Source organism: Crotalus tigris, unplaced genomic scaffold (genome assembly GCF_016545835.1).
Source record: "Crotalus tigris isolate CLP2741 ecotype Arizona unplaced genomic scaffold, ASM1654583v1 scf7180000017721.692284, whole genome shotgun sequence".
Lineage (NCBI taxonomy): Eukaryota > Metazoa > Chordata > Lepidosauria > Squamata > Viperidae > Crotalus > Crotalus tigris.
Window position 1 is genome coordinate 95,783 of NW_024096590.1, and position 20,546 is coordinate 116,328.

General features: G+C 41.4%; 1 protein-coding gene across 1 annotated transcript; it reads left to right on the forward strand.

The window, feature by feature from the left end:
* The first annotated feature begins 3,238 nt into the window (after nucleotides 1–3,238).
* On the forward strand, nucleotides 3,239–19,907 carry MMP19 (matrix metallopeptidase 19). The gene is made up of 9 exons (XM_039338830.1): nucleotides 3,239–3,518; nucleotides 5,644–5,732; nucleotides 6,002–6,132; nucleotides 12,656–12,871; nucleotides 14,532–14,777; nucleotides 16,413–16,538; nucleotides 16,925–17,089; nucleotides 17,533–17,660; nucleotides 18,900–19,907. Exons 1-9 carry the CDS (start codon nucleotides 3,423–3,425, stop codon nucleotides 19,125–19,127), a joined length of 1,425 nt encoding a protein of 474 aa, XP_039194764.1. The 5' UTR covers nucleotides 3,239–3,422; the 3' UTR covers nucleotides 19,128–19,907.
* Nucleotides 19,908–20,546: the final 639 nt, after the last annotated feature.

Consider the following 20,546-nt stretch of genomic DNA (forward strand, 5'->3'; position numbering starts at 1 on the left):
TGAAAGAATGGTTTCACATATTGCTTTGCAACTTGTGCAGTGCATGAAGGATGGGCTTGCATCATGAAAATCAAGCTTCACAAACACTTTGCAAGCAGTAGTTGAATCATTGCGGAAGAATATGTATCCTTTGACTCATGATCAGTCACATTATCTGACAGCAATGAAATGTGTCCATTTGACATTGGTTTGTGTCAACTGGTGTGCTGGCAGTTGATTCACAGATCTCCCTAAATATGTATGTCTGTACAATATGTTTGTAGAAAAACTCATGAAATCCGTAAGATAAAGTTAAATGTCAGTGATTTGGCATGAAGGATGGGAAGAACAGATAGGCCTCTGTTGATGCTTTATCCTGGATTGTGTTTTTCTTCTTTCTTGCAATCATGAAAAAAAAATGGCATCTGGGATTATTGCCTATTCTTTTTTGTTTGTTTTTTTAAGTTTTGCTGTGAAATTTAAATAGAAGCATACCCTTTTGGAGGCATGAGAGGGACAATCTGCTTAGAAATTAGGGAGGGGCATTGAGTTGTATTACAGGAAACATTTGTTCATGATTGAATCAAATTATTTAGGGAGTCAGATTATTGTATCAATTGCCTTCACACTCCTGGAATCAAAAGAAAGGAATATTCAGCTCATGCTAATTGCAGTGCTATGTTTCTTTCTTCTGGTTCAATTGTGCCTGGTTCTCAAAGACTGCCTGGATAAGTCCCTGCAGTTTTCTTGGCAAGGTTTACTATGAAATAAATAGATTATATTTAATTCCAAGGGACAGAACTATCATATCTATATGTATGGCTTTAAATTGTTTTAAATTTATTGATAACATCCCACAAAAAAGATACCGAGATCCTAGAAAGAGTATAGTGAAGAGAAATAAATAAGGGCACTAGAGGCTAAACCATACAATGAGTGGTTGAGGGAACAAGATGTATCTAGTCTAATAAAGAGAAGGACTAGGGCAGGGGTCTGCAACCTTAAACACTCAAAGAGCCACTTGGACTTGTTTCCTAGAGAAAAGAAAACACTGGGAGCCGCAAAACTTGTGCTTGCATGCGCATGCGCACACAAGGGGTGGGGAGCTTGATTGAAGAGTTTAATTAAAAAGAAATAGAGGCTGCTGTGCATGAGTTCTCTCTCTCTCTCTCTCTCTCTCTCTCTCCCTCTCCCTCTCTTTCTCTTTCTCTTTCCTCTCTTTCTCTTTCTCCCTCTCCCCTCCCTCTCCTCTCTTTCTCTTTCCTCTCTCTCTCTTTCTCTCTCTCTCTTTCTCCCTCTCTCTCTCTCCCACTCTCTCTTTCTCTCTCTCTCTCTCTCTCTCTCTCTCTCTCTCTCTCTCCCCCTCTCCCTCTCTCCAATTTTCTGTTCACCTGGCAAGCTGGCTTCAGGCTGTTCTCCAAAAACTGACACACATTCTTATTGGGCTGGCTCTCTCCTGCCCTTCCTGCTTCCTATTTCCTGCAGAGATGCAGCAAAGGGAGGACCCCCGCCCAGTAAGCTTGTCAGCTCGTCGAACAGCATGAGGCCACTCTCTTTTTTACACACATGCACACACACACACACAGAGAGAGAGAGAGAGAGAGAGAGAGAGAGAGAGAGAGAGAAGGGAAGTGCTAGTACCTCTCTCTGTCTCTCTCTCTGCAAATGGCAGAGGAGGCTGGGAGCCGCAGGAGAAGGCTCAAAGAGCCATATGCGGCTCCGGAGCCACGGGTTGCCAACCCGTGGACTAGGGAGTGACATAATAACTGTCTTCCAGTACTTGAGGGACTGTCATGGAGAAGACGGAGTCAATCTATTCTCCAAAGCACCTAAAGGCAAGACAAGAAGCAATGGATGGAAACTTATCAAAGAGAGAAGCAACCTGGAGCTAAGGAGAATTTTCCTGACAGTGAGAACAATTAATCAGTGGAAGGACTTGCCTTCAGAGGTTGTTGGTGCTCCATCAAAGAGATTGGAGAACCATTTCTCCAGAATGATATAAGGTCTCCTGCTTGAGTTAAAGCTGGACAGGAAGACCGCCAAGGTTTCTTCAAACCCTATTATTCTATGTTTATGTTAGGTTATGATCTAAACACGCACTCACATATGTATACACACTTTCCAATATCTATAAAAGAACTTGAGCTCAGAGTTTGGAGGACTGAATCATCGGAGGAGTAAGACACCTTCTTCAACTTCCATCAGTCCTAATTAACATGTTCCAAGTAAAAGATGCAGGGAATTGTGGTTCAGCAACATCTGGAGGCTATATAGTATGTCTGCTACATACAGTATGCTAAATCATGGTTGGGACGTAGGTGGCCTCACGACCACAGGCAGCACTGTGGGTTTTTGTGTGTGTGTGTGGTATTATGCGCGTGAGATCCTCGGAGTTCCCTCAGACCATATGGCTAAAACCTGGCAGCAATTTGCTATCATTTTGACTTGGGAAACACATAGGAACTGTAGGCTAAACCTTAATATTTGCTCATTACTTTTACAAACATATACCAAAGAATCCCCCCAGAATGTCAAATCATTAATACATCAATTTATGTATTGAATAGCCACATTCAGCCCTCAGTGTTCCTCTCCCAAAGGGTCACGTGCCACTTTGACTGCCAAAAGATTGCCTATTCCTGCATTACATGCTACTTAAGACTTGGGCAACTCTTGATATTTGAGGCACACTAATATTTCTTAGCACTATGAGAACATGCGCATTTTCCAGGTCAGAATAGAGCTGAAGGTTGATTAGCTTTGCTCTTGGTTTAGGGGGAATTCATAACTGGAGAAAAGAAGCAGGAATCAAGGAAAGACTTGATTTGGCCCGCTATATCTAGGCAGGGTTTTATGCGGGCTTCATTCCTAGTATTGCTACATTTCTCCAACTGAACAGAATCTCTGGATCTGATTAAAACAAGCTGGGTAATTAAAGCAATTTTTTTTCCAGATATTCACTTTTATTCTAGCTACTTAGGGTTGTCAAGGAAAACAACCTGGGCCTCATCAAGGCCTCTGAACCACATGGTGTTGTACAGGCAATGGAATCCAAGGGTCATCAGGCTAAACTTATTTGAAGAAGGCTCCACACACTAGGAGCTATCACTTTAAGAGAGAGTTTATTCTGCAAAGAGTTAATATTCTGCAAAAAAAGGGGGGGGGTTATTGTGGTTGCAACATGTTTCGGTTGGGAATGACTCACTCCACTGTTTGGCCGATTTATAAACTTTGGAAAGGGGAGGGAAGATATGATGGATTGAGGGATCAAGGAGGGCAGAACAAAACTTGGGCTGTAGAGGAAGAGAGACGGTGGAGAATGAGGTTCTGATTTGCTTGACCTGAAATCTAGAGTGGGGAGCAATTACTGAAGTGCTCTGTGGACCTTCTTGGGGAGCAGTGCTAAGGAGCTGCCTCTGGCTTGGCGTGTGAGGAAACTAGACATGAAGTTCCCTTGGCTGACTTTGCTCTTCCAGCTCTTCGCCTGGGTCCTCTTGGCCAAGGGAGCTGCTCTCAACAGCATGGAAGAAGAAGCCCTGGTAGGTTGGGCCCAGAGGCCCCCCCCCCGCCTTTGATGAAAGAGCAGAAGCCTCTGTAGTGGTGGATCATCAGGAGGAGACAAGAAGGGTGGGAAGAGCTCACTCTCAGGCCTGACCTGGCCTGACCTGTATCTCCTAGGCTTTTCTTCCTTCTGCTTGGACTTCAATCCCCAATTCATCCTTTTTCCAAATTGAGATGCTTTTATTCCAGAGCCTTTTGAAACTATAACATTTACAAAATATGGGGAGGAGAACTTTTTCTGGCAAAACAACCAAGTTGTGTGTGTGTGTGTGTGTGTGTGTGCGCGCGCGCGCAAAGTCTGCTTGTGTTGTTAGGAATAATCAACATGCTTTGTGTTACCTAGAAAACAGGATTAAGTGAATAAACCATGATTGAATTAGCAACACCTAGAAGTTCTGCCAACATGGTGGTCAGAAATGTTTCTTTCTGGTCCTGTCTGTCACTCTGTCTGTCTGTCTGTCTGTCTCTCTCTCTCTCTCTCTCTCTCTCATCATTGCCTAGACCTTTTCATTAATAACCCATTATCTGGTTCATTTGTTTTGGCTTAGAATAATGGGTGAATTCAGCCAGTCTTTGTTTTTATCTTACTTGCATCTATCTTTACTTCTTTCTCAGACTTGCATCTATTTCCTGGCTTTTAATAAATCTCGGATTTCATATGCCCAGTTTAATCCATGTTGACTCAATTTATCATGGACTCTGTTCTTGTGGCAAAATGAATGGCTGACTCACTTGTGATGAGCTGAAATGGCAGATTGAGGAGTTTTGCGGTACTGTATAACCAAGGCTGCAATTTTGGCTCACAGCAAAAGAATCTGGTCTGATCAGGGAGGGATCAGAGGAAGCAGCAGCATGCTATTTATAATATTGTGTGCATGCCACAAAATGTAGCAATGGTTACATGAGTGTGAATGTATCTGTGAAAGAGACATAATGCTTTGGAAGAACAAAGTGGCTATTGTAGCTTATCCTCTAAAATATGCATCTGCGGGAGAATTTCTAGCATTTGTGCTCTTTTGCTATCTCCATTCACTCAAAGAAAGCAGGGAGATCCAAATAGGTCCAGAAATAAGAACTGTGGCCTGCCAATCTAGCATTGATTAGCACTGAGAGAAATTACCACAGGACTTCATGGAGGTTACTCAATGTCATCCCTTTTAGGTCGACCAGATCTGAAAATCACTCCAAAAGAAGTTGAGATTGGTTATAATAACACAATCTTGCAAGTCTGATTGTGTCCAGCCTCCTCTTCCTCCTCTTTATAGTTTATTCTCTTTATAAAGGATTAGGGAGGTTTCTGCCTGAGCTGTTTCAGAATGTTATCCTCTTGTTCTGGCCTTTGAAAATGCTTTAGCCCCTTTTGCCTAGGTCAAGGGTAGGCAACCTTGGCTCTTTCATGACTCGTGGACTTCAACTCCCAGAATTTCTGAGCCAGCCATGCTGAGGGGAAAGGGAGAGTTTCCAAGCTGAGCCATGCTGGCTCAGGAATTCTGGGAGTTGAAATCCACGAGTCATAAAAGAGCCAAGGTTGCCTACCCCTGGACTAGGTAATGGCTCCTGCCTATCTTCATTCAAGGTCATCTTTATTTATTAGATTTTTATCCCACCTTTATTACTTTATCAGTAATTCAAGGCAAAGAATATTACTTCTTCCTCCTTTTTTTCCCACAGCAGCCACCCTGTGAGCTGGGTTGGGCTGAGAGAGAGTGAATGGCCCAAAGTTAGCTGTCATTCATGCCTAAGGTCTCCTAGTTTCTAGGTCTGCACCAAACTTCACCAAACTGGCTCTGTATTTGTCTATGGAGACTCTCATGGTTGTCCCAAGGATGCTTTTTCAAAAGGCAACTAGACTTTCTTTTGTTTTTTCCTTGAAGACATTTAACTTCTCACCCAAGAAGCTTCTTCAGTTCTGACTAACTGAAGAACTGAAGAAGCTTCTTGGATGAGAAGCGAAACAACTTCAGGGAAAAACAAAGGAAGTCCAGTTGCCTTTTGAAAAAGCACCTTTGACTCTGTATTTCTAACACCCGGTTTGCTAGAACTGTCTGTATCCCAGTAATGTTGGGGGTGAGCTTACCTTTAAAACTTATTTCCCTGTTTCAGGATTTTCTGCTGCAGTTTGGATACTTACAGAAGCCGCTAGAACAGTTCTCACATAAATTCACAGAAGAGGAGATCGAGGATGCTTTGAGGTGAAATAAAGACTCCAGGGACATTAAATCAGAAACATATTCTAGGAAAACACACTAAAGACTTTGGGTTGTCCTGTCAGCAGTCCCACTTGGGGGCCACAAGGGAACCACAGACAAGCCCAGGATATCTTAGTCTACTGGGTGGGGGGTTTGCATGCGGTGAGTGTCCTGCAACCTGGGAAACTTGGTTTAAGTAAACCAGTGTCCACGTGTTGGACAATGACAATCACTGTATGTATTCTTTTCTCCCTCCTGCTTCGGTTCAACAGAGCTTTTCAGTTTGCTTCAGGACTGCCAACCACTGGGCAGGCGGACATGGCAACCCTCTCCCAGATGAGGCAGCCTCGCTGTGGTGTGGATGACCCCTTCAATGAAAGGACCCTCAAATATCGTCTCTTGGGTGAGCATCCCTCAACTTGCTTCCTGGAGGCCAAGAGGCCAGCATCTGGGCAGATCTGGTTCCCACAGAAGGCCTGGGTCTAGTTCAGGGGTAGGCAACCTTGGCTCTTCTATGACTGGTGGACTTCAACTCCCAGAATTCCTGAGCCAGCCATGCTGAGGGGAAAGGGGGAGGTTTCCAAGCTGAGCCATGCTGGCTCAGGAATTCTGGGAGTTGAAGTCCACGAGTCATAAAAGAGCCAAGGTTGCCTACCCCTGGTCTAGGGAAAGGGTGAATGATTATTAAAGGTTGCAAAAAAGGGACTTCAGTTGCCTTGAGATGCAGACCTCATCCTTGGGAATTCTGCTATTTGGAATACAGGGCTCTGTGTTCAAATTTAAAGCCACTCTGATATTGGGATTTGCATAATAGACAACAAATCACCTTTTTTTCAGATGCTCTTATGTAGCCCAAATGGCACATTCACACACAAAAGGGAATTGTCACACAGATGAGAGTCAGACACCCTCAAGTGAGGGAACATCTTCCTTTGTTTCTGACCCTCTTTTTTGAAGGACATTCCTCCCCAGATTAGATTGGCTCCCATCCCGCTGGTTTTTCAGAAAGTCATTAAAACGTGATCCTGTCAAAGAATCTCGGAGTAGATTGGTGACAAATGGCCCTACTGCTATGGATTGTTTGTTTGTTTTGTTTGTGTGTGTGTGTGTGTATTCCTCAGGGCATTGTTGCTTTCTTCTCTTTGGTTTATGATCATTATTCAAGGGTATTGGTGTTTTCTTTTGTCAGCTGCTTTGAGCCTTATTGGACTGAGCGGCATATAAATTGTTAATACAGGGACATATCTTCAAAGTGTAGCAGTGTAGACTGAGCATGCTCAATGAACATAGAATACTGGGTGATTATTGGGAGCTTATCAAAACTCTGTAAGGGAAGAGTAGAAAAGAGTGCTGGAATCAGCATTCTGTCTTTCACTACAAGTTTTTTGGGGTTTTTTTTAATGGACCATGACTTTATATACTGTATACAATCTTGCCCACAAAAGACCTATGAAGGAGGTGTCCTCAACGCAAACCATTTGTTTAGTGACCGTTTGAAGTTAAAATGGTAATGAAAAAAGTGACTTACAATAGCTCCTCATGCTTACAACCACTGTAGCATCCATACAGTCACATAATCAAAGTTTGGGAGTTTGGCAACTGGCAAATATTTACAAATGTTGCAGAATCTTGGATTCACATAATCCCCGTTTGTGACCTTCTCAGCTTTGGGCAAGCAAAATCAGTGGGGGAAGCCAGATTCACTTAATGAACACCTGCTTTATTTCATAACTGTAGCGATTCACTTAACAAGGTGATAAAATGTGCACATTTAAAAATTCTGGTCCTAACTGTGGTTGCAAGTTGAGGACGACCTGCACAGCCATGCTTTGCAGTGACAAATCAGTATTGTATGAGTAAAACAGGAATCTATGTGGTTTGCTAGGAAATGTAATCAATGCCCCCCCCCCTTTTTCCCTTCACAAGACATGATTCAATTTTTCAATTCAGTTCAAAAAAGGATTTATCTCATCTGTAAGTCTTCCTGGTGCTGATAAAGTAAGATATGTGGGAGACTACTATTATTTCTTATCTGACTTAAGGCAAGTAAGATAAGACTTAGCCTGTTTCCCAATCACTTGCCAAAGGATTCTGGTAGATGCAGAAGTTCTTTTCAGTTTGGAGAAAAAAATTAAGAGGCTTGCGGTGCTTCTGTAGGTTCTCTAAACATAATAATCATCGTCAAAGAGATGGAAAATCTCCAAGAACAGGTGGCTATTATCAAAGGCACTCAGTAAGCTAGTAAAATCTGTAATTGCTGGATTACGGCATTTTGCATGATGATGCCTTCCCTTCTCGGTTATGATGACAGGTACATCTCATCTTCCCATCTTTACTACTATCTTCTCCTATTGGTATCTTATGATTTATCGCTTGTTGTTTGCATCTTATGATTTATTATTGTATCTTATGATTTATGACCTATTACTTACCACTTTGTTGTTTGTATGTACACTGAGAGCTTATTCACCAGAGACAAATTCCCTGTGTGTCCAACCACAATTGGCCAATAAGGAATATTCCTAGTCCTACAAGTATATTTTCCCCCACTTGTCTGAAAAATATTAGAACCGAGTTAGACAACATCAAAGCTAAATTAGGAAAGACATTTTGCAATTTTTTTAAATTTCATTTTAGAGATTGGATATTGAGACCAAAGTAAAAGAAATCAACAGTCTGATATGAGACTGCTACCATAGGCTAACACAGCTCTTTTTCCATGATGAGGTAAAATATAAACTGAAAGTCAGCATTCTGTAGCCTATCCTAAAACTTGTACTTCTCACCCAAATTTAGATTTTCTATCTTAAGGTCAAACAAGTTTTGATATGAACCAATTATTACTAAGGCATTCATCAGTGCTAGAATCAAGAACATGTTGCCAATCAAAAACTGATAATGTAAGCCATGTGCTATTTATTCATTTACATTACTTTAATCTGACTTTTCAGTGTTAAAAAAACAATCCCAAAGTAGTTTAGTATCTGATGTTAACTTCCTGCATGTGGGAAGCTGACCATAGAATTTATGCTGTTGTGGAAAAAGCATCCACAAATAATCTTAAAAATCTTTAAAAAGGGAGTACATCTAACAGCATGCAAATGTGGATAGCATATATTTTTTTATATGTTTTGGGATGCTCTTGCTGCATCAGCTTGTCCAGTTAAACATATTCAATAGACATAGTCCTTGACTTACAACCATTTGTTTAGCGACGGTTCTAAATTACAATGGCACTGAAAAGTGACTTCTGAGTATTTTTCAACACCATTGCAGCATTCCCAGGGTCACATGATCAAAATCTGGATGCTTGGCAACTGGTTCATACTTACGACCCTTACTGTGTCCCAAGGTCATGTGATCCCCTTTTGCGACCTTCTGACAAGCAAAGTCAATGGGGAAGCCTGGTTCACTTAACAACCGTGTTACTAACTTAACAACTCCACTGACTCGCTTAACAACAGTGGCAAGAAAGTTAGTAAAACGGGGCAAAATTCACTTAGCAACAGAAATTTTGAGCTCAGTTATAGTTGTGAGTCGAGGACTTCCTTTAGGTGTTTTAAGGCAGGTAATCATTTCAACTGTAAGACTTCCACTTGCTGTGAATTTTCTCCATGTAAAACTGATAAAAAACAATGAAGGAGATTATTTGTACCAAAGGTGCTTTTTTCAATAAAGGAGAATATTTATAACTCAGGGTTGAAATGAGGGGTCCTTGGTGCTCTCTGAGCTTAGATGACAATAACAATAACAACAATAACAACAACAATAATAATAATAATAATAGTAATAGTAATAGTAATATCAGATGGTTGAAGAAGAAAAAATGGCTTTGGAAGAATATTTGAAGAACAATGATGAAGATGCACTGAAATTAGTATATCAGGAAGGCTTACTGACTACTGGAGAGACCAAACTGGCCTACAAGAAAGACCAAATGAAGAACAGAATAGAGGCATGGGAAGACAAAGCACTACATGGCCAATACATAAAAAAATAGCTGGGAAAGCAGATAATAACAAGACCTGGCAATGGCTAAGAGCAGGAAAATTGAAGAAAGAGACCGAGGGACTAATTCTGGCTGCACAAGACCAAGCCTTAAGGACAAATGCATACAAAGTCAAAATTGAGAAGACAGCAACAGACAGTAAGTGCCGCCTATGCAAAGAAGCTGAAGAAACAGTGGACCACTTGGTAAGCTGTTGCAAGAAGATTGCACAGACTGACTACAAGCAGCGGCATGACAAAGTAGCAACAATGGTGCATTGGAAGATCTGCAAAAAATATCATTTGCCTGTAAGCAAAAACTGGTGGGATCATAAAATAGAGAAAGTCATAGAAAATGATAAAATTAAACTGCTCTGGGACTTCAGAATTCAAACAGACAAGCACCTGCAACATAACACCCCAGACTTAACAATTGTCGATAAGAAAGACAAAAAAGTCTGGATAGTGGACGTGGCAGTGCCTGGAGACAGCAGAATAGACGAGAAAGAACTGGAGAAGATAACAAAATACAAAGACCTACAAATAGAAATAGAAAGACTGTGGCAAAAGCAAGCAAGGGTAGTACCAATAGTAATAGGCTCCTTAGGTGCAATCCCAAAACAACTGGAGCACCACTTGAACACCATTGGCATTGACAAATTCGCTATTAGTCAATTGCAAAAGGCGGCCTTACTAGGAACTGCTTCCATCCTGCGACGATATCTGTAATACCATCAAACATCCACATCTGCCTATCCCAGGTCCTGGATAAGGACTCAATAGGTAGACAAAATGCCAAATCCAGTCTGAACATCTGGCTGACTGTGCGATGATCCATAATAATAATAATAATAAAGTTGGAAGGGACCAACACCCTGCTCAGGTAGGAAACCCTATACTATTTCGGACAAATGGCTATCCAGTCTCTTCTTAAAAACTTCCAGTGTTGGAGCATTCACCGCTTCTGGAGGCAGGTTGTTCCACTGGTTAATTGTTCTAACTGTCAGGAAGTTTCTCCTTAGTTCTAGGTTGCTTGTCTCCTTGATTAGTTTCCATCCGTTGCTTCTTTTTTTGCCTTCAGGTGCTTGTTTTCTTGCATTAATTAACCAGAATAGTTAACATCATCAATGCTAGTGATCAAAAGTGGGTCATGCTGAGTTTGCAGAGGCTTCATAGACAACTCTAGCTAATTTCCTGGCTATAATATGGACACAATTTTTCCCTGTCTTTTTCCATGAAATCTTTCAATTTCCCCAGTTAGGTTATAGCCCAGGAATTTTTTGATAGTCTCCATACTAACCAGGTCCAATATTAACTCACCGTGCAAATATAAAGCAGTTACACATTTCAATGAAAGATAATTGACCATGGAGAAACTCTCCAGCATTTGGATATCTTCCCTTGATTTGCTTCTAAAGATCCCCAGATGTAGAAAAATTAACTCTAAGAAGAGAAAGTAGAACAGTGAGAAAGAGATTCAGAAAAGGTCTACCTTGGGCTTCTTTTGTCCTTAAAAAGGAACAGTGAAGCGTTTTGGCAAGCTTTCAAGGTTTTGTTAGTAAAAGCAAAGTGAAGTTGCTTTTCTGGCATTCCTGTGGTGTCTGCTCTTTAACCAGGTCTGTCTCAAAAGGCTGGTTTTGGATTTGCCTAGATTGAAGGATCTTTGAAGCCAGTTTGAGCTGATATGTTTGCCACAAGCAAAGATGTGCAAAAAGCCAAGATTAATTAATCAGTTCTTCACTCCACCCTAGCCATGCTCAGTATGAAAGGAACAGACATGTGGCTTTGACCTGAAGTGGGAATTAGGGCCAGCTTGTTGTAGTTGTGATTGTAATGGTCTGGAAAGCCAGTTTTACTTGTGTTGATTGAAAAAGTAAGTCCAATAAATTTCTTTGGGGTATATTTCCAAATATGCTCCTATAGGGTTCCAAATCGGTCTTTTGCAGCCAGAATAACAAAGTAATACCCTAAAGCAGGGTTGTCTAATCTTGGAAATTTTAAGACCCGTGATCTTCAATTCCCAGAATTCCCCAGCCAGCATGAGATGAAGTTGCCTTGAAGTTGCTACGGTTACGTACCCCTGCTCTCAAGACGTAACACCTTTATAATCAGATTAGCTTTTGAGTATCTCAGATGTATGGTATACAGTTCTAAAAAAATACACTTGAGTGCCTCAAGATACTTGCTTATTTCTATAAAAGGCCAATTCCTCCAAAAGGAAGACTCCTTGCTGATCTTACCGACATTTCATTTATCATTTCTGTCCGAAGGAACTTTGTATGTCTCTTATTTTTCCCTCCCCTCCTACCGGTATACAGCCATGTACATTTTACAAACTTCTTCTCAGAATTATATTTCAGCTATCTGAAATATATTTTAGCTATCTGAAATATATTTCAGCTATCTGAAATCCATAAAAGTGATAATAAATTTGCTGGTCTTTGACAGCAAGGTTCAGTAAAATTTGTTCTTATATTGCTCTTGTATTACAATCATTCATTTAGCAACTGTTCTGAGTTACAACAGCACAGAAAAAATGACCTACAACCAGCCCTCACTTTTACAACCATTGTAGCATCCCTACAGTTACATTATCAAAATTCAAGTGCTTGGCAACCACATATATTTACGATGGTTGCAGTGTCCCGAACACCATTTGTGATCTTTCCAGATGACTTCAGACAAATCAAGTTAATGGGGGAAGCTGGATTCACTTAATAACCATGTGATTCACTTAAGAGGATTTGCTTAACAACAGTGGCAAAAAAAGTCACCAGGCCAAAGTCACTTAATCGCTTTCCTTAAAGCTTGGACATTCTGGTTCCCATTTGAAGATTCACTCAAAGGCTGTGATTCTCACAACCCTCATCCTGCCCTACCTCTGCAGGGGAGCCAGTGCTCAGTTATTGATTCCTCTGGTTCTGTGCCTCCTTCTACAGGTCGCTGGCACAAAAAGCATCTAACTTACAGGATCTACAGTTATAGCAATGACTTGGGGATCCCTGGCACACGCACTGCAATCCAGACAGCATTCAAGTACTGGAGTGATGTGACCCAACTCACTTTCCAGGAGGTGCGGATTGGCCGTGCTGACATCCGCTTGTCCTTCCATGGTTCTTCTTCTTGGATCTGCTCACGGCCCTTTGATGGGCCAGGTATGGACCCAAGCAGGGCTGGGGAAGGGGAAGGGGGAGCTGAATGGAGTTTGGATGAGAACAATGTTAGCAGATATGGGGTTGAGCAGCTGGCAAGGATATGATAGACCACAGGCATGGTTTTGCTTTATTGATAGAAATCAGGTGTTATAAGAAAGTACGATTGGAAACAGGATTAGGATTGGGGACACCTGGGTTTGAATCTCCACTCAACTATGGAGCTCACTGGGTGTCTTTGCAAATGTTTACCTCACAGAACCAAAGGGAAAATATGGTAGGGTGAAGAGAAACTGTTCATACCATCTTACGTTTCAAGATGGGTTATAAATGGAAGGTACAATTAGAAGCTCAGTACCAGCCTTAGTGCTCATGAAGATGGATTGATTTTAAATTAAGATAACTTTATTTGAGATTTTAAAGTGCCCTTCTGTAAATGAATGCAGCAATAATGTTGTTGAATGAATAGAAGAACCTTAAGGGAGGAGAACACCAATTCAGTCCTGGAAAATTGGGAAGTATGAGAAAGAAATTCTAAATAACCCTGCCTTGATTCTCTTGGTGTGTGTGTGTGTGTGTGTCACACACACACACACACACACACACACACACACACAGAAATCTTAGGAGACTTTCAGTTTTCTATAATTATATTCACCAATAGAAAAGTGGTGTTCCACCCATCTTTGTATGGTCTGTTTCTTGACATGACCTATCTAAAAGGCTGAAACCTTCAGAAAGATTTAGCCAAAATCTCTAAATTTCATCATCTCTCAATATGGTAGATTTGAGAAGGATGTATTTTTGCATCTTGTTCAATCTGATAAATTGCCCAGGAGGAACTTTGACGGAACTTTCGGCACTGGAGTTGGTAGACTTCCAGACCTTCATTTAAATTTCTCCAGATCACAAAAAAAAGCTGTCTTCGCCAAAAGCTTATATCTTTAATAACATTTGCTCCAAAGAACCTCAGGAGTTTACATCCTTTACCTCCATTTTGTTCTTATGACAACTTTGTGAGGCAGAAGAGACAAGAGTGACCGTGAAGGCCTCAAGGTGGTCCTAACAACATTCATGGTTGTACATGAAGCTGAGCTACACTTAGTCTAGTTGTTATATCACAAGGAGCCTCTTCAATATTGTAGAATGAGAACTACTCATAATAGAATCATTTTTTTTATCCTATAAGCAAAGACGTTGGAGCAGTTATAGACGGTTCTTAAAAATACTACTCAATTTGTTTGTGTAGTTTTTAACCTAACTCTTTAAAAATGCTGTTTTTTTATGAAAAAGAGTAGATACTTGCCCCTTCTCTTTATCTCTATAAAATTCTGAACAACGATAATGTGCTTATTTTCACATTAAATCTGTATCATAAGGCTTACATTAATCTCAGTTTTCAACCATTTAGAAGGCAATGAATCAGATGATGGTTGAGAAATTATATGAGTATGAGAAATTATATGAGTATACATTTGGTGGCATCCATGCTTTAAGCAGCAGGGAGTCATAGGAAGACTGGTGCTGGAGGAGGAGGAGGAGGAGGGGGAGGAGGAGTAGTTCTGTGTTGTGTAGAATAAGCCAGATTCATCTTGAGAACAAGATTTCACAAGGGTAAGCCTAAATTGCAAATTAGTAACACTCAATCTTTTCTCTCCCTCAGGTCACGTACTGGCCCATGCAGACATCCCAGAATTAGGAACAGTCCACTTTGATTCTGATGAGTACTGGACAGAAGGGACTTTCCGTGGGGTTAACCTCCGCATTATAGCAGCCCACGAGATTGGCCATGCGCTGGGCCTGGGTCATTCTCGATATCCATCCGCACTCATGGCTCCTTCTTACAGTGGCTATTGGTCCCCCTTTCGCCTGCATTGGGATGACATTGAAGGCATCCAGGCCCTGTATGGTATGGAACTCAGCAGTCCGGCACACCCCCAAGTCCCTTTGAAATCTCTCCACCCTGGTTTACATGCAGTTGGAAAGAACTGCCATCCTGGCCCTTGACTTGGCCCTCAAAGGTCATTCTTAACGTGCTCAGCTGCTCTGTCCTATTTCCTTCTCTGTGATTGTGTGGCCACGGCAGCTGGAATTCCTATGTAAGGAAGGTGGTGAACATTTCTGGGAGCAGACAATTTGGGATGGTTTATGACTCTGGGTCGGCTCATGATAGGCTTGCTGGAGTTGAAACGAAACCAGGGTAACTAAGTCATGGATATGGACATAGTGTGTATTTGTACAATATATGTATGTAGTAATAGTAGTAAAGTTGGAAGGGACCTTGGAGGTCATCTAGTCCAACCCCCTGCTCGGGCAGGAAACCCTACGCTATTTCGGACAAATGGCTGTCCAGTCTCTTCTTAAAAACTTCCAGTGTTTGTGTGTGTGTGTGTGTGTATGAAAGTGAGTATATACAGTATGTACACAGACTATATACAATATCTGTGTGTGTGTATATGTGTGTGTGTATTCTTTGTTTGACAGTGCATTATTTCATTATGCGTCTTCAGTGCATTATTTCATTATGCGTCCGCTCTTAGGTTTTAACCACTGTGAATTTTTAAAGAACAACATGTAGAAATAGTTGAAATAACTGCATCGAATCCCATGTTAATTAAATCTGGTAAGCCTATGAGCTGTAGATTTATTATTTCCTTGTTACCCCTAATAGGTCCAAGTCAGTTTTAAGTAAAACAAAGAATGTTGTCTATATAGGGAAGGTGGGGAACTCCCTTGACAAATAATGAGCTTTCACTCTGTCTTCCAAAAGGAGGGTTCCTTCTGGAGGGTAAACTCCCTGTTTCTTTTCCATTATGCTTGAATTCTGCTGTTCTTTTTTTTTTTTCCCTCTCATCCTCCCACCTGACCTCTTGGCCTGTCTTCTCCGGTTTGTCCATCCCCTAGCAACAAGGAGATATATTTCCTACAATGATAGTCATGAAGGGATCTGGTCCAGTGGTTTTGAAATCATGTGCAGAGGAAGCCCAGGCCACTGACAAAAGCAGCCTGGAGTTATTCCTGATGCATTTCTGAATAAGCTTTTGGCTTTAAGAAAGTAAGTCTAGAATCAATACAATATAGCCAGTCCTCAACTAATGATAATTGGCTCTGTCTCTAAGCGAGGAGGTTGTTAAGTGAATCACACCTGGTTTTCTTTTTTGCTGCAGTCATTAAGTGAATCACATGGTTGTTAAGCAAATCTGGCTTCTCCCCCCCCATTGACTTTGCTTGTTAAAAGCAGGCTGGGAAGGTCGCAAATAGCAATCAAATGACCATGGGATGCTATGATAATCATAAATGTGTGATAATTGCCAAGTGCCTGAATTCTGACTGCAGGGACATTGTGATGGTGATAAGCATGAAGACTGAAAAGACTAAATCGCTTTTTTCAGTGCCGTCATCACTTCGGTCGTTAAATGAATGTTCGTAAGTTGAGACTGTTTGTAGCAAGAGATCAGTAGTTGGCCATTGACAAATATCCCCCCCAATGATTTTCCCTGTTCTTTTAGGCTTGACTCACAATTCAAATTAATTTTTTATACAGGTAAGAAGACCTTGCCAACAACTGCACCTGAGACCTCCCCTACGCTCTCTATTCCACCTTCAAGTTCTCTGAAACCTAGCAAAGTCCCCGATCCCTGCAAAGATGATCTGGATGCTATCATGTTGGGTAAGCCATCTCTCTCATCCTGGTTTCTAGAATCAAGCTTATTCTTCCAGCGCTTGCAGGAAAGGAAGATTGAGAGTAACTCCCACCTCGCCCCCTGAAGCTTTTCATGAATGAAGGCTTTCCTCTCCAGCCACAGGAGTGCGCTATCTACTCCCTGGTTTGAGAAAACACGTAAAGAGGCACATGGATCTCAAGGAGGAGGAGGGGGGAGGAGGAGGGGGAGGAAGAAGAAGAAGGAAGAGGAGGAGGAGGAGGAGGAGGAGGAGGAGGAGATGGAGGAGAAGAAGAAGATGATGATGATGATAATGCTCCATGTACTTTCAGAAATAAGAAAAAACAACTAGAGTCCAATTATTGATTTTTAATTCTTCTCTCCCACTGTTTAGGACCATATGATAAGACGTACGCTTTCCATGGTGATTACGTGTGGATGGTGACCGATTTCGGTACCAACCCCCCATTAAAGATCTCAGCATTGTGGAAGGACCTGCCTGGGTGGCTGGATGCTGCTGTGTACTCTCCCCGTACCGGACGCACTTACTTCTTCAAAGGTCTGTGCATTGAGATGATGTCTCCCCCCTTCCTCCATTGCTCTAACCTGATCCCTTTTTATAAAGGAAGTGATACATCTTTGTTGTAAGCTGCCCAAAGTCACCTCTTGGCAAGATGGGCAGCACATTCATTTTATAATAAAAATACATTTTTCTAAAGGCATGTTCTACCTCCATTCTGTTGATGATGCCTTTTTTCTCCTCACAAGGCTTCCAAAGTGATTATAAGATAATGTAATTGCCTCCAACATGGGGGATTTTCACGTGTTGAAATGATATAAAGCTGTCCTTGCTGTTATGTTGGCACAACAATGGGTGGCTAATTTAAAAGACAAAGTTGCTAGCATGAGTTTGACCATAGATTCTGTGGCTACTATTAACGATTATAAAGTATATTTTTAATGTCTATTTTTAATCTATATTCATTCCATCTTGGTTATCAGGTTCTAAACTGTGGCGTTACCGGGGATTCAAGTTGGATTATGGTTACCCTAAACCCCTCACTCGTATCCCCGCCAAGATAGATGCTGCTCTCTATTGGCCAACAAATAAGAAGATATTCATATTTAAGGTAAAAACACAAACTTTAAGGGTTTAAACCTCTAGGAAGTATTAAGCTAGAAGTTATTTTCAACTAAAATAGAAAATATGAGTTTGGAAATACATGAGAGAAATAAGCCTGAATTATTAGGATATGAATTGTGCCAGGATGTGACATTGTTTTGATCAAAAAAAATCTGCATCCTTGCAACCTATGCTCCCTATTCTCTGGTATTTATTGGAGGAAACAGAGGTTCTGTGAGTCCAGGGGATACACAGGTAGTCCTTGATATACAGCCAGTCACTTAGCAACCTGGATTTGAAGTCCCAACAACTGCCCACCCCCCCATAGTCATGTGACTGAAGTTCGGGAACTCGGCAACGTGGCTGCATTTACAGCTGTTTGTAGTGGCTGGTGGTCGTGTGATTATATTTGCGATGGTTCTTGCCAAACATTGGCACTTCCTTCCAGGTTTTCTGCAAAACCGCATCCACGGCTTGCTTAACGACCACTGCATTTGCCTAACAACTGCAGTGTTTGCCTAACAGCCCTCGCAAAGAAAATTGGGCAGGCTCCATTACAGCTGAATGTCAAAAACTACCGGTACCTGTCCTAAGCACAACACATCTTTTCTTAAAATGGGGCTTGAGAGACTGAGGATAGGATGAATATGTCACTAATAAGAGGTGTGGGAAAAGGCACCATTCATCTAAGTCTTGCAGGAAGGACTGGAGAAGAGGCCATACAGAGAAAGGAAGCCACTTGGTTTGTTAAGATATTTAAATTTAGTAGCTGGAGCAGTGGGGTGGTGCAGTGAGCCAGAACATGCAGTTGTGGTTGATTGGTTGGAGTGCTGGTGCCTGCATGAGGCAATCTACACTGTGATTGGTTGCTGTGAGTATGGAGGAGTTTTCCTCCCCCCACCCTTTTTTTCTTCTGTGTGCCTGTATGCTCCATAATTCACCTCACAATGCTCCTGTTTGCCTGTCTTGTTTGCTGTAAATATAGATGTAGAATATATTTCTATAAAACTACAAGTTCATGCCAGTGTCTCTGCTGCGCAATTCCCTGGACATACTTTGCTTAGGGACAGGAAGGAAAGACTGGGCTCTTACATATAATGGCAGAGCCATTAATTATGATAGGAAGTTGGCTTGTCAGGATGCCGTTGTATTCTTTTCTTAAATATTTGAGGAACTCTAGACAAATGGATTAAGGAGCTGCAAATGCTAGGAAGGGCGTTAATTCCTTCTTAATCTGTTTTCACAGGATACGGAGTACTGGCAATGGGATGAACTGGGGAGCTATTTCACTAATATCCCTAGAAAGATCTCCACCCTCTTCACCGGGGCTCCATCATACCTGGATGCTGCACTAACCTGGGAGAATGGCAAGGTCTACTTTTTCAAGGGACAGAACTACTGGAGACTCAATGACCAGCTTCGGGTAGAGAGAGATTACCCCCTAAGCACAGCTGAGCGCTGGATGAACTGCTGATGTTTAGAGTGCTGCTCTGGCTTACAATTTTCAGAGATGGCCTTCTCTAAACAATGAGATGTGTTGTTTTTTTAAGAGACCTCACAGCGACACCTACAGGTGATGCACAAGAGCAGGTCTTCTGAATGGGACCAACTTGGGCAGAGGAGCAAAGAAAACACTGACTTTGTGGAAACTCTGTTTCCACTGAGCTTCTTCATTGCAGACATATCTACCTTTTAAAAAAAATAATAATAATGATGGATTTCAAAAATATCTGGATGATCTTGGAGGCAACATAGCTGCAGAAGGAACTAGCCCAGCTTCAGAATTCAGGAGACCTTGGAGACTATACCTTAGAGGTCAGATTGTAGAATAATAATTCAACATCAGAGTTTTTTTTTTAAAGGGAACTTTAAGGATAGTTTAGAAGTATCATTCCTTGTTCTATGGCTGTGTCAAGTCAAATAGAGCTGCAGAGTTTTAGCATATTGGTGGCTCACTGTTACTTGTATCTCTATCAGAACAGCTAAACTTTTAAAAAAAAAAATATTAAAACTGAAATCACAAGGAAAATGTCTGGAATATCCTGGGGTAGAGGAGTACATCTCTTGCAATGCATGTACACATAGACATACACATACACACACCAATACACCAACATCATTGTTATGGCAAACTTCAAATTCCATGGTAATAATTTAATCTCATATATCCAGCAGGGTGACTGAGGGCTAGAATGTTGCGCTTCCAGTTGTGCGAAGTGTACCCAGTTCCCAATAAAAAAAGATTTTTATTATATATATGCTTGTTTTCTGACGAGGAAATCATTTTTCTTTCTGGTTTTGTTTAGCTGGGTTCAAACAGGCCAAACATTTTGCTGCCTAAGGCAGCACCTGTCCCTTCTTCTCCTTTGCACTGGTGTAGTTCAAAATTGTTATTTTAGTATTGGAAGCAGAAGATCCCAGGAACATATTTCGAAATGGAAAAAAAAAAATACAGCAATTTAACAATGAACAATCCTTTCCTCTTCATTTTACTTTGCAGATGACGAGGGAGCAAACGTAATCAGTTTATTTCAAAGAGGCTTGGCTACAAACAGGCCTGAGCATAGTTGCGGACCATTATTCTACTTTCATGATCTGCTGCGACTGAAATTCTCCATTGAAAATAACTGGCTGGGCAAGCATGAGCAACAGGCAATACCAATCTGCCTTAAAACACTCACAATAGTCTTCTGTTACCCATTCAGAGGAAAATGCTAACCCTGCCAGAAAGTAGGTGGGATTCATTATCAATTTTCTCAGAAGGAAGTGAAGGTCAGCCTGCAATTTCTGTAATACAGTTCTGATCTCATTTTGCAAGAATCAGAGTACAGAATTCCCCTTTAGTGCCATGTTCATTACAATGCCACTGTTTCTGCTCTCCTCTGCTCCCAGC

What these genes read in the sequence shown, in the direction of transcription:
- MMP19 (XM_039338830.1), top strand. Translation starts at nt 3,423, where the DNA reads ATGAAGTTCCCTTGGCTGACTTTGCTCTTCCAGCTCTTCGCCTGGGTC. An exon ending in GCATGGAAGAAGAAGCCCTG is followed by an intron (nt 3,519 to 5,643) that starts GTAGGTTGGGCC and finishes TCCCTGTTTCAG; the next exon opens with GATTTTCTGCTGCAGTTTGG. An exon ending in AGAAGATATTCATATTTAAG is followed by an intron (nt 17,661 to 18,899) that starts GTAAAAACACAA and finishes CTGTTTTCACAG; the next exon opens with GATACGGAGTACTGGCAATG.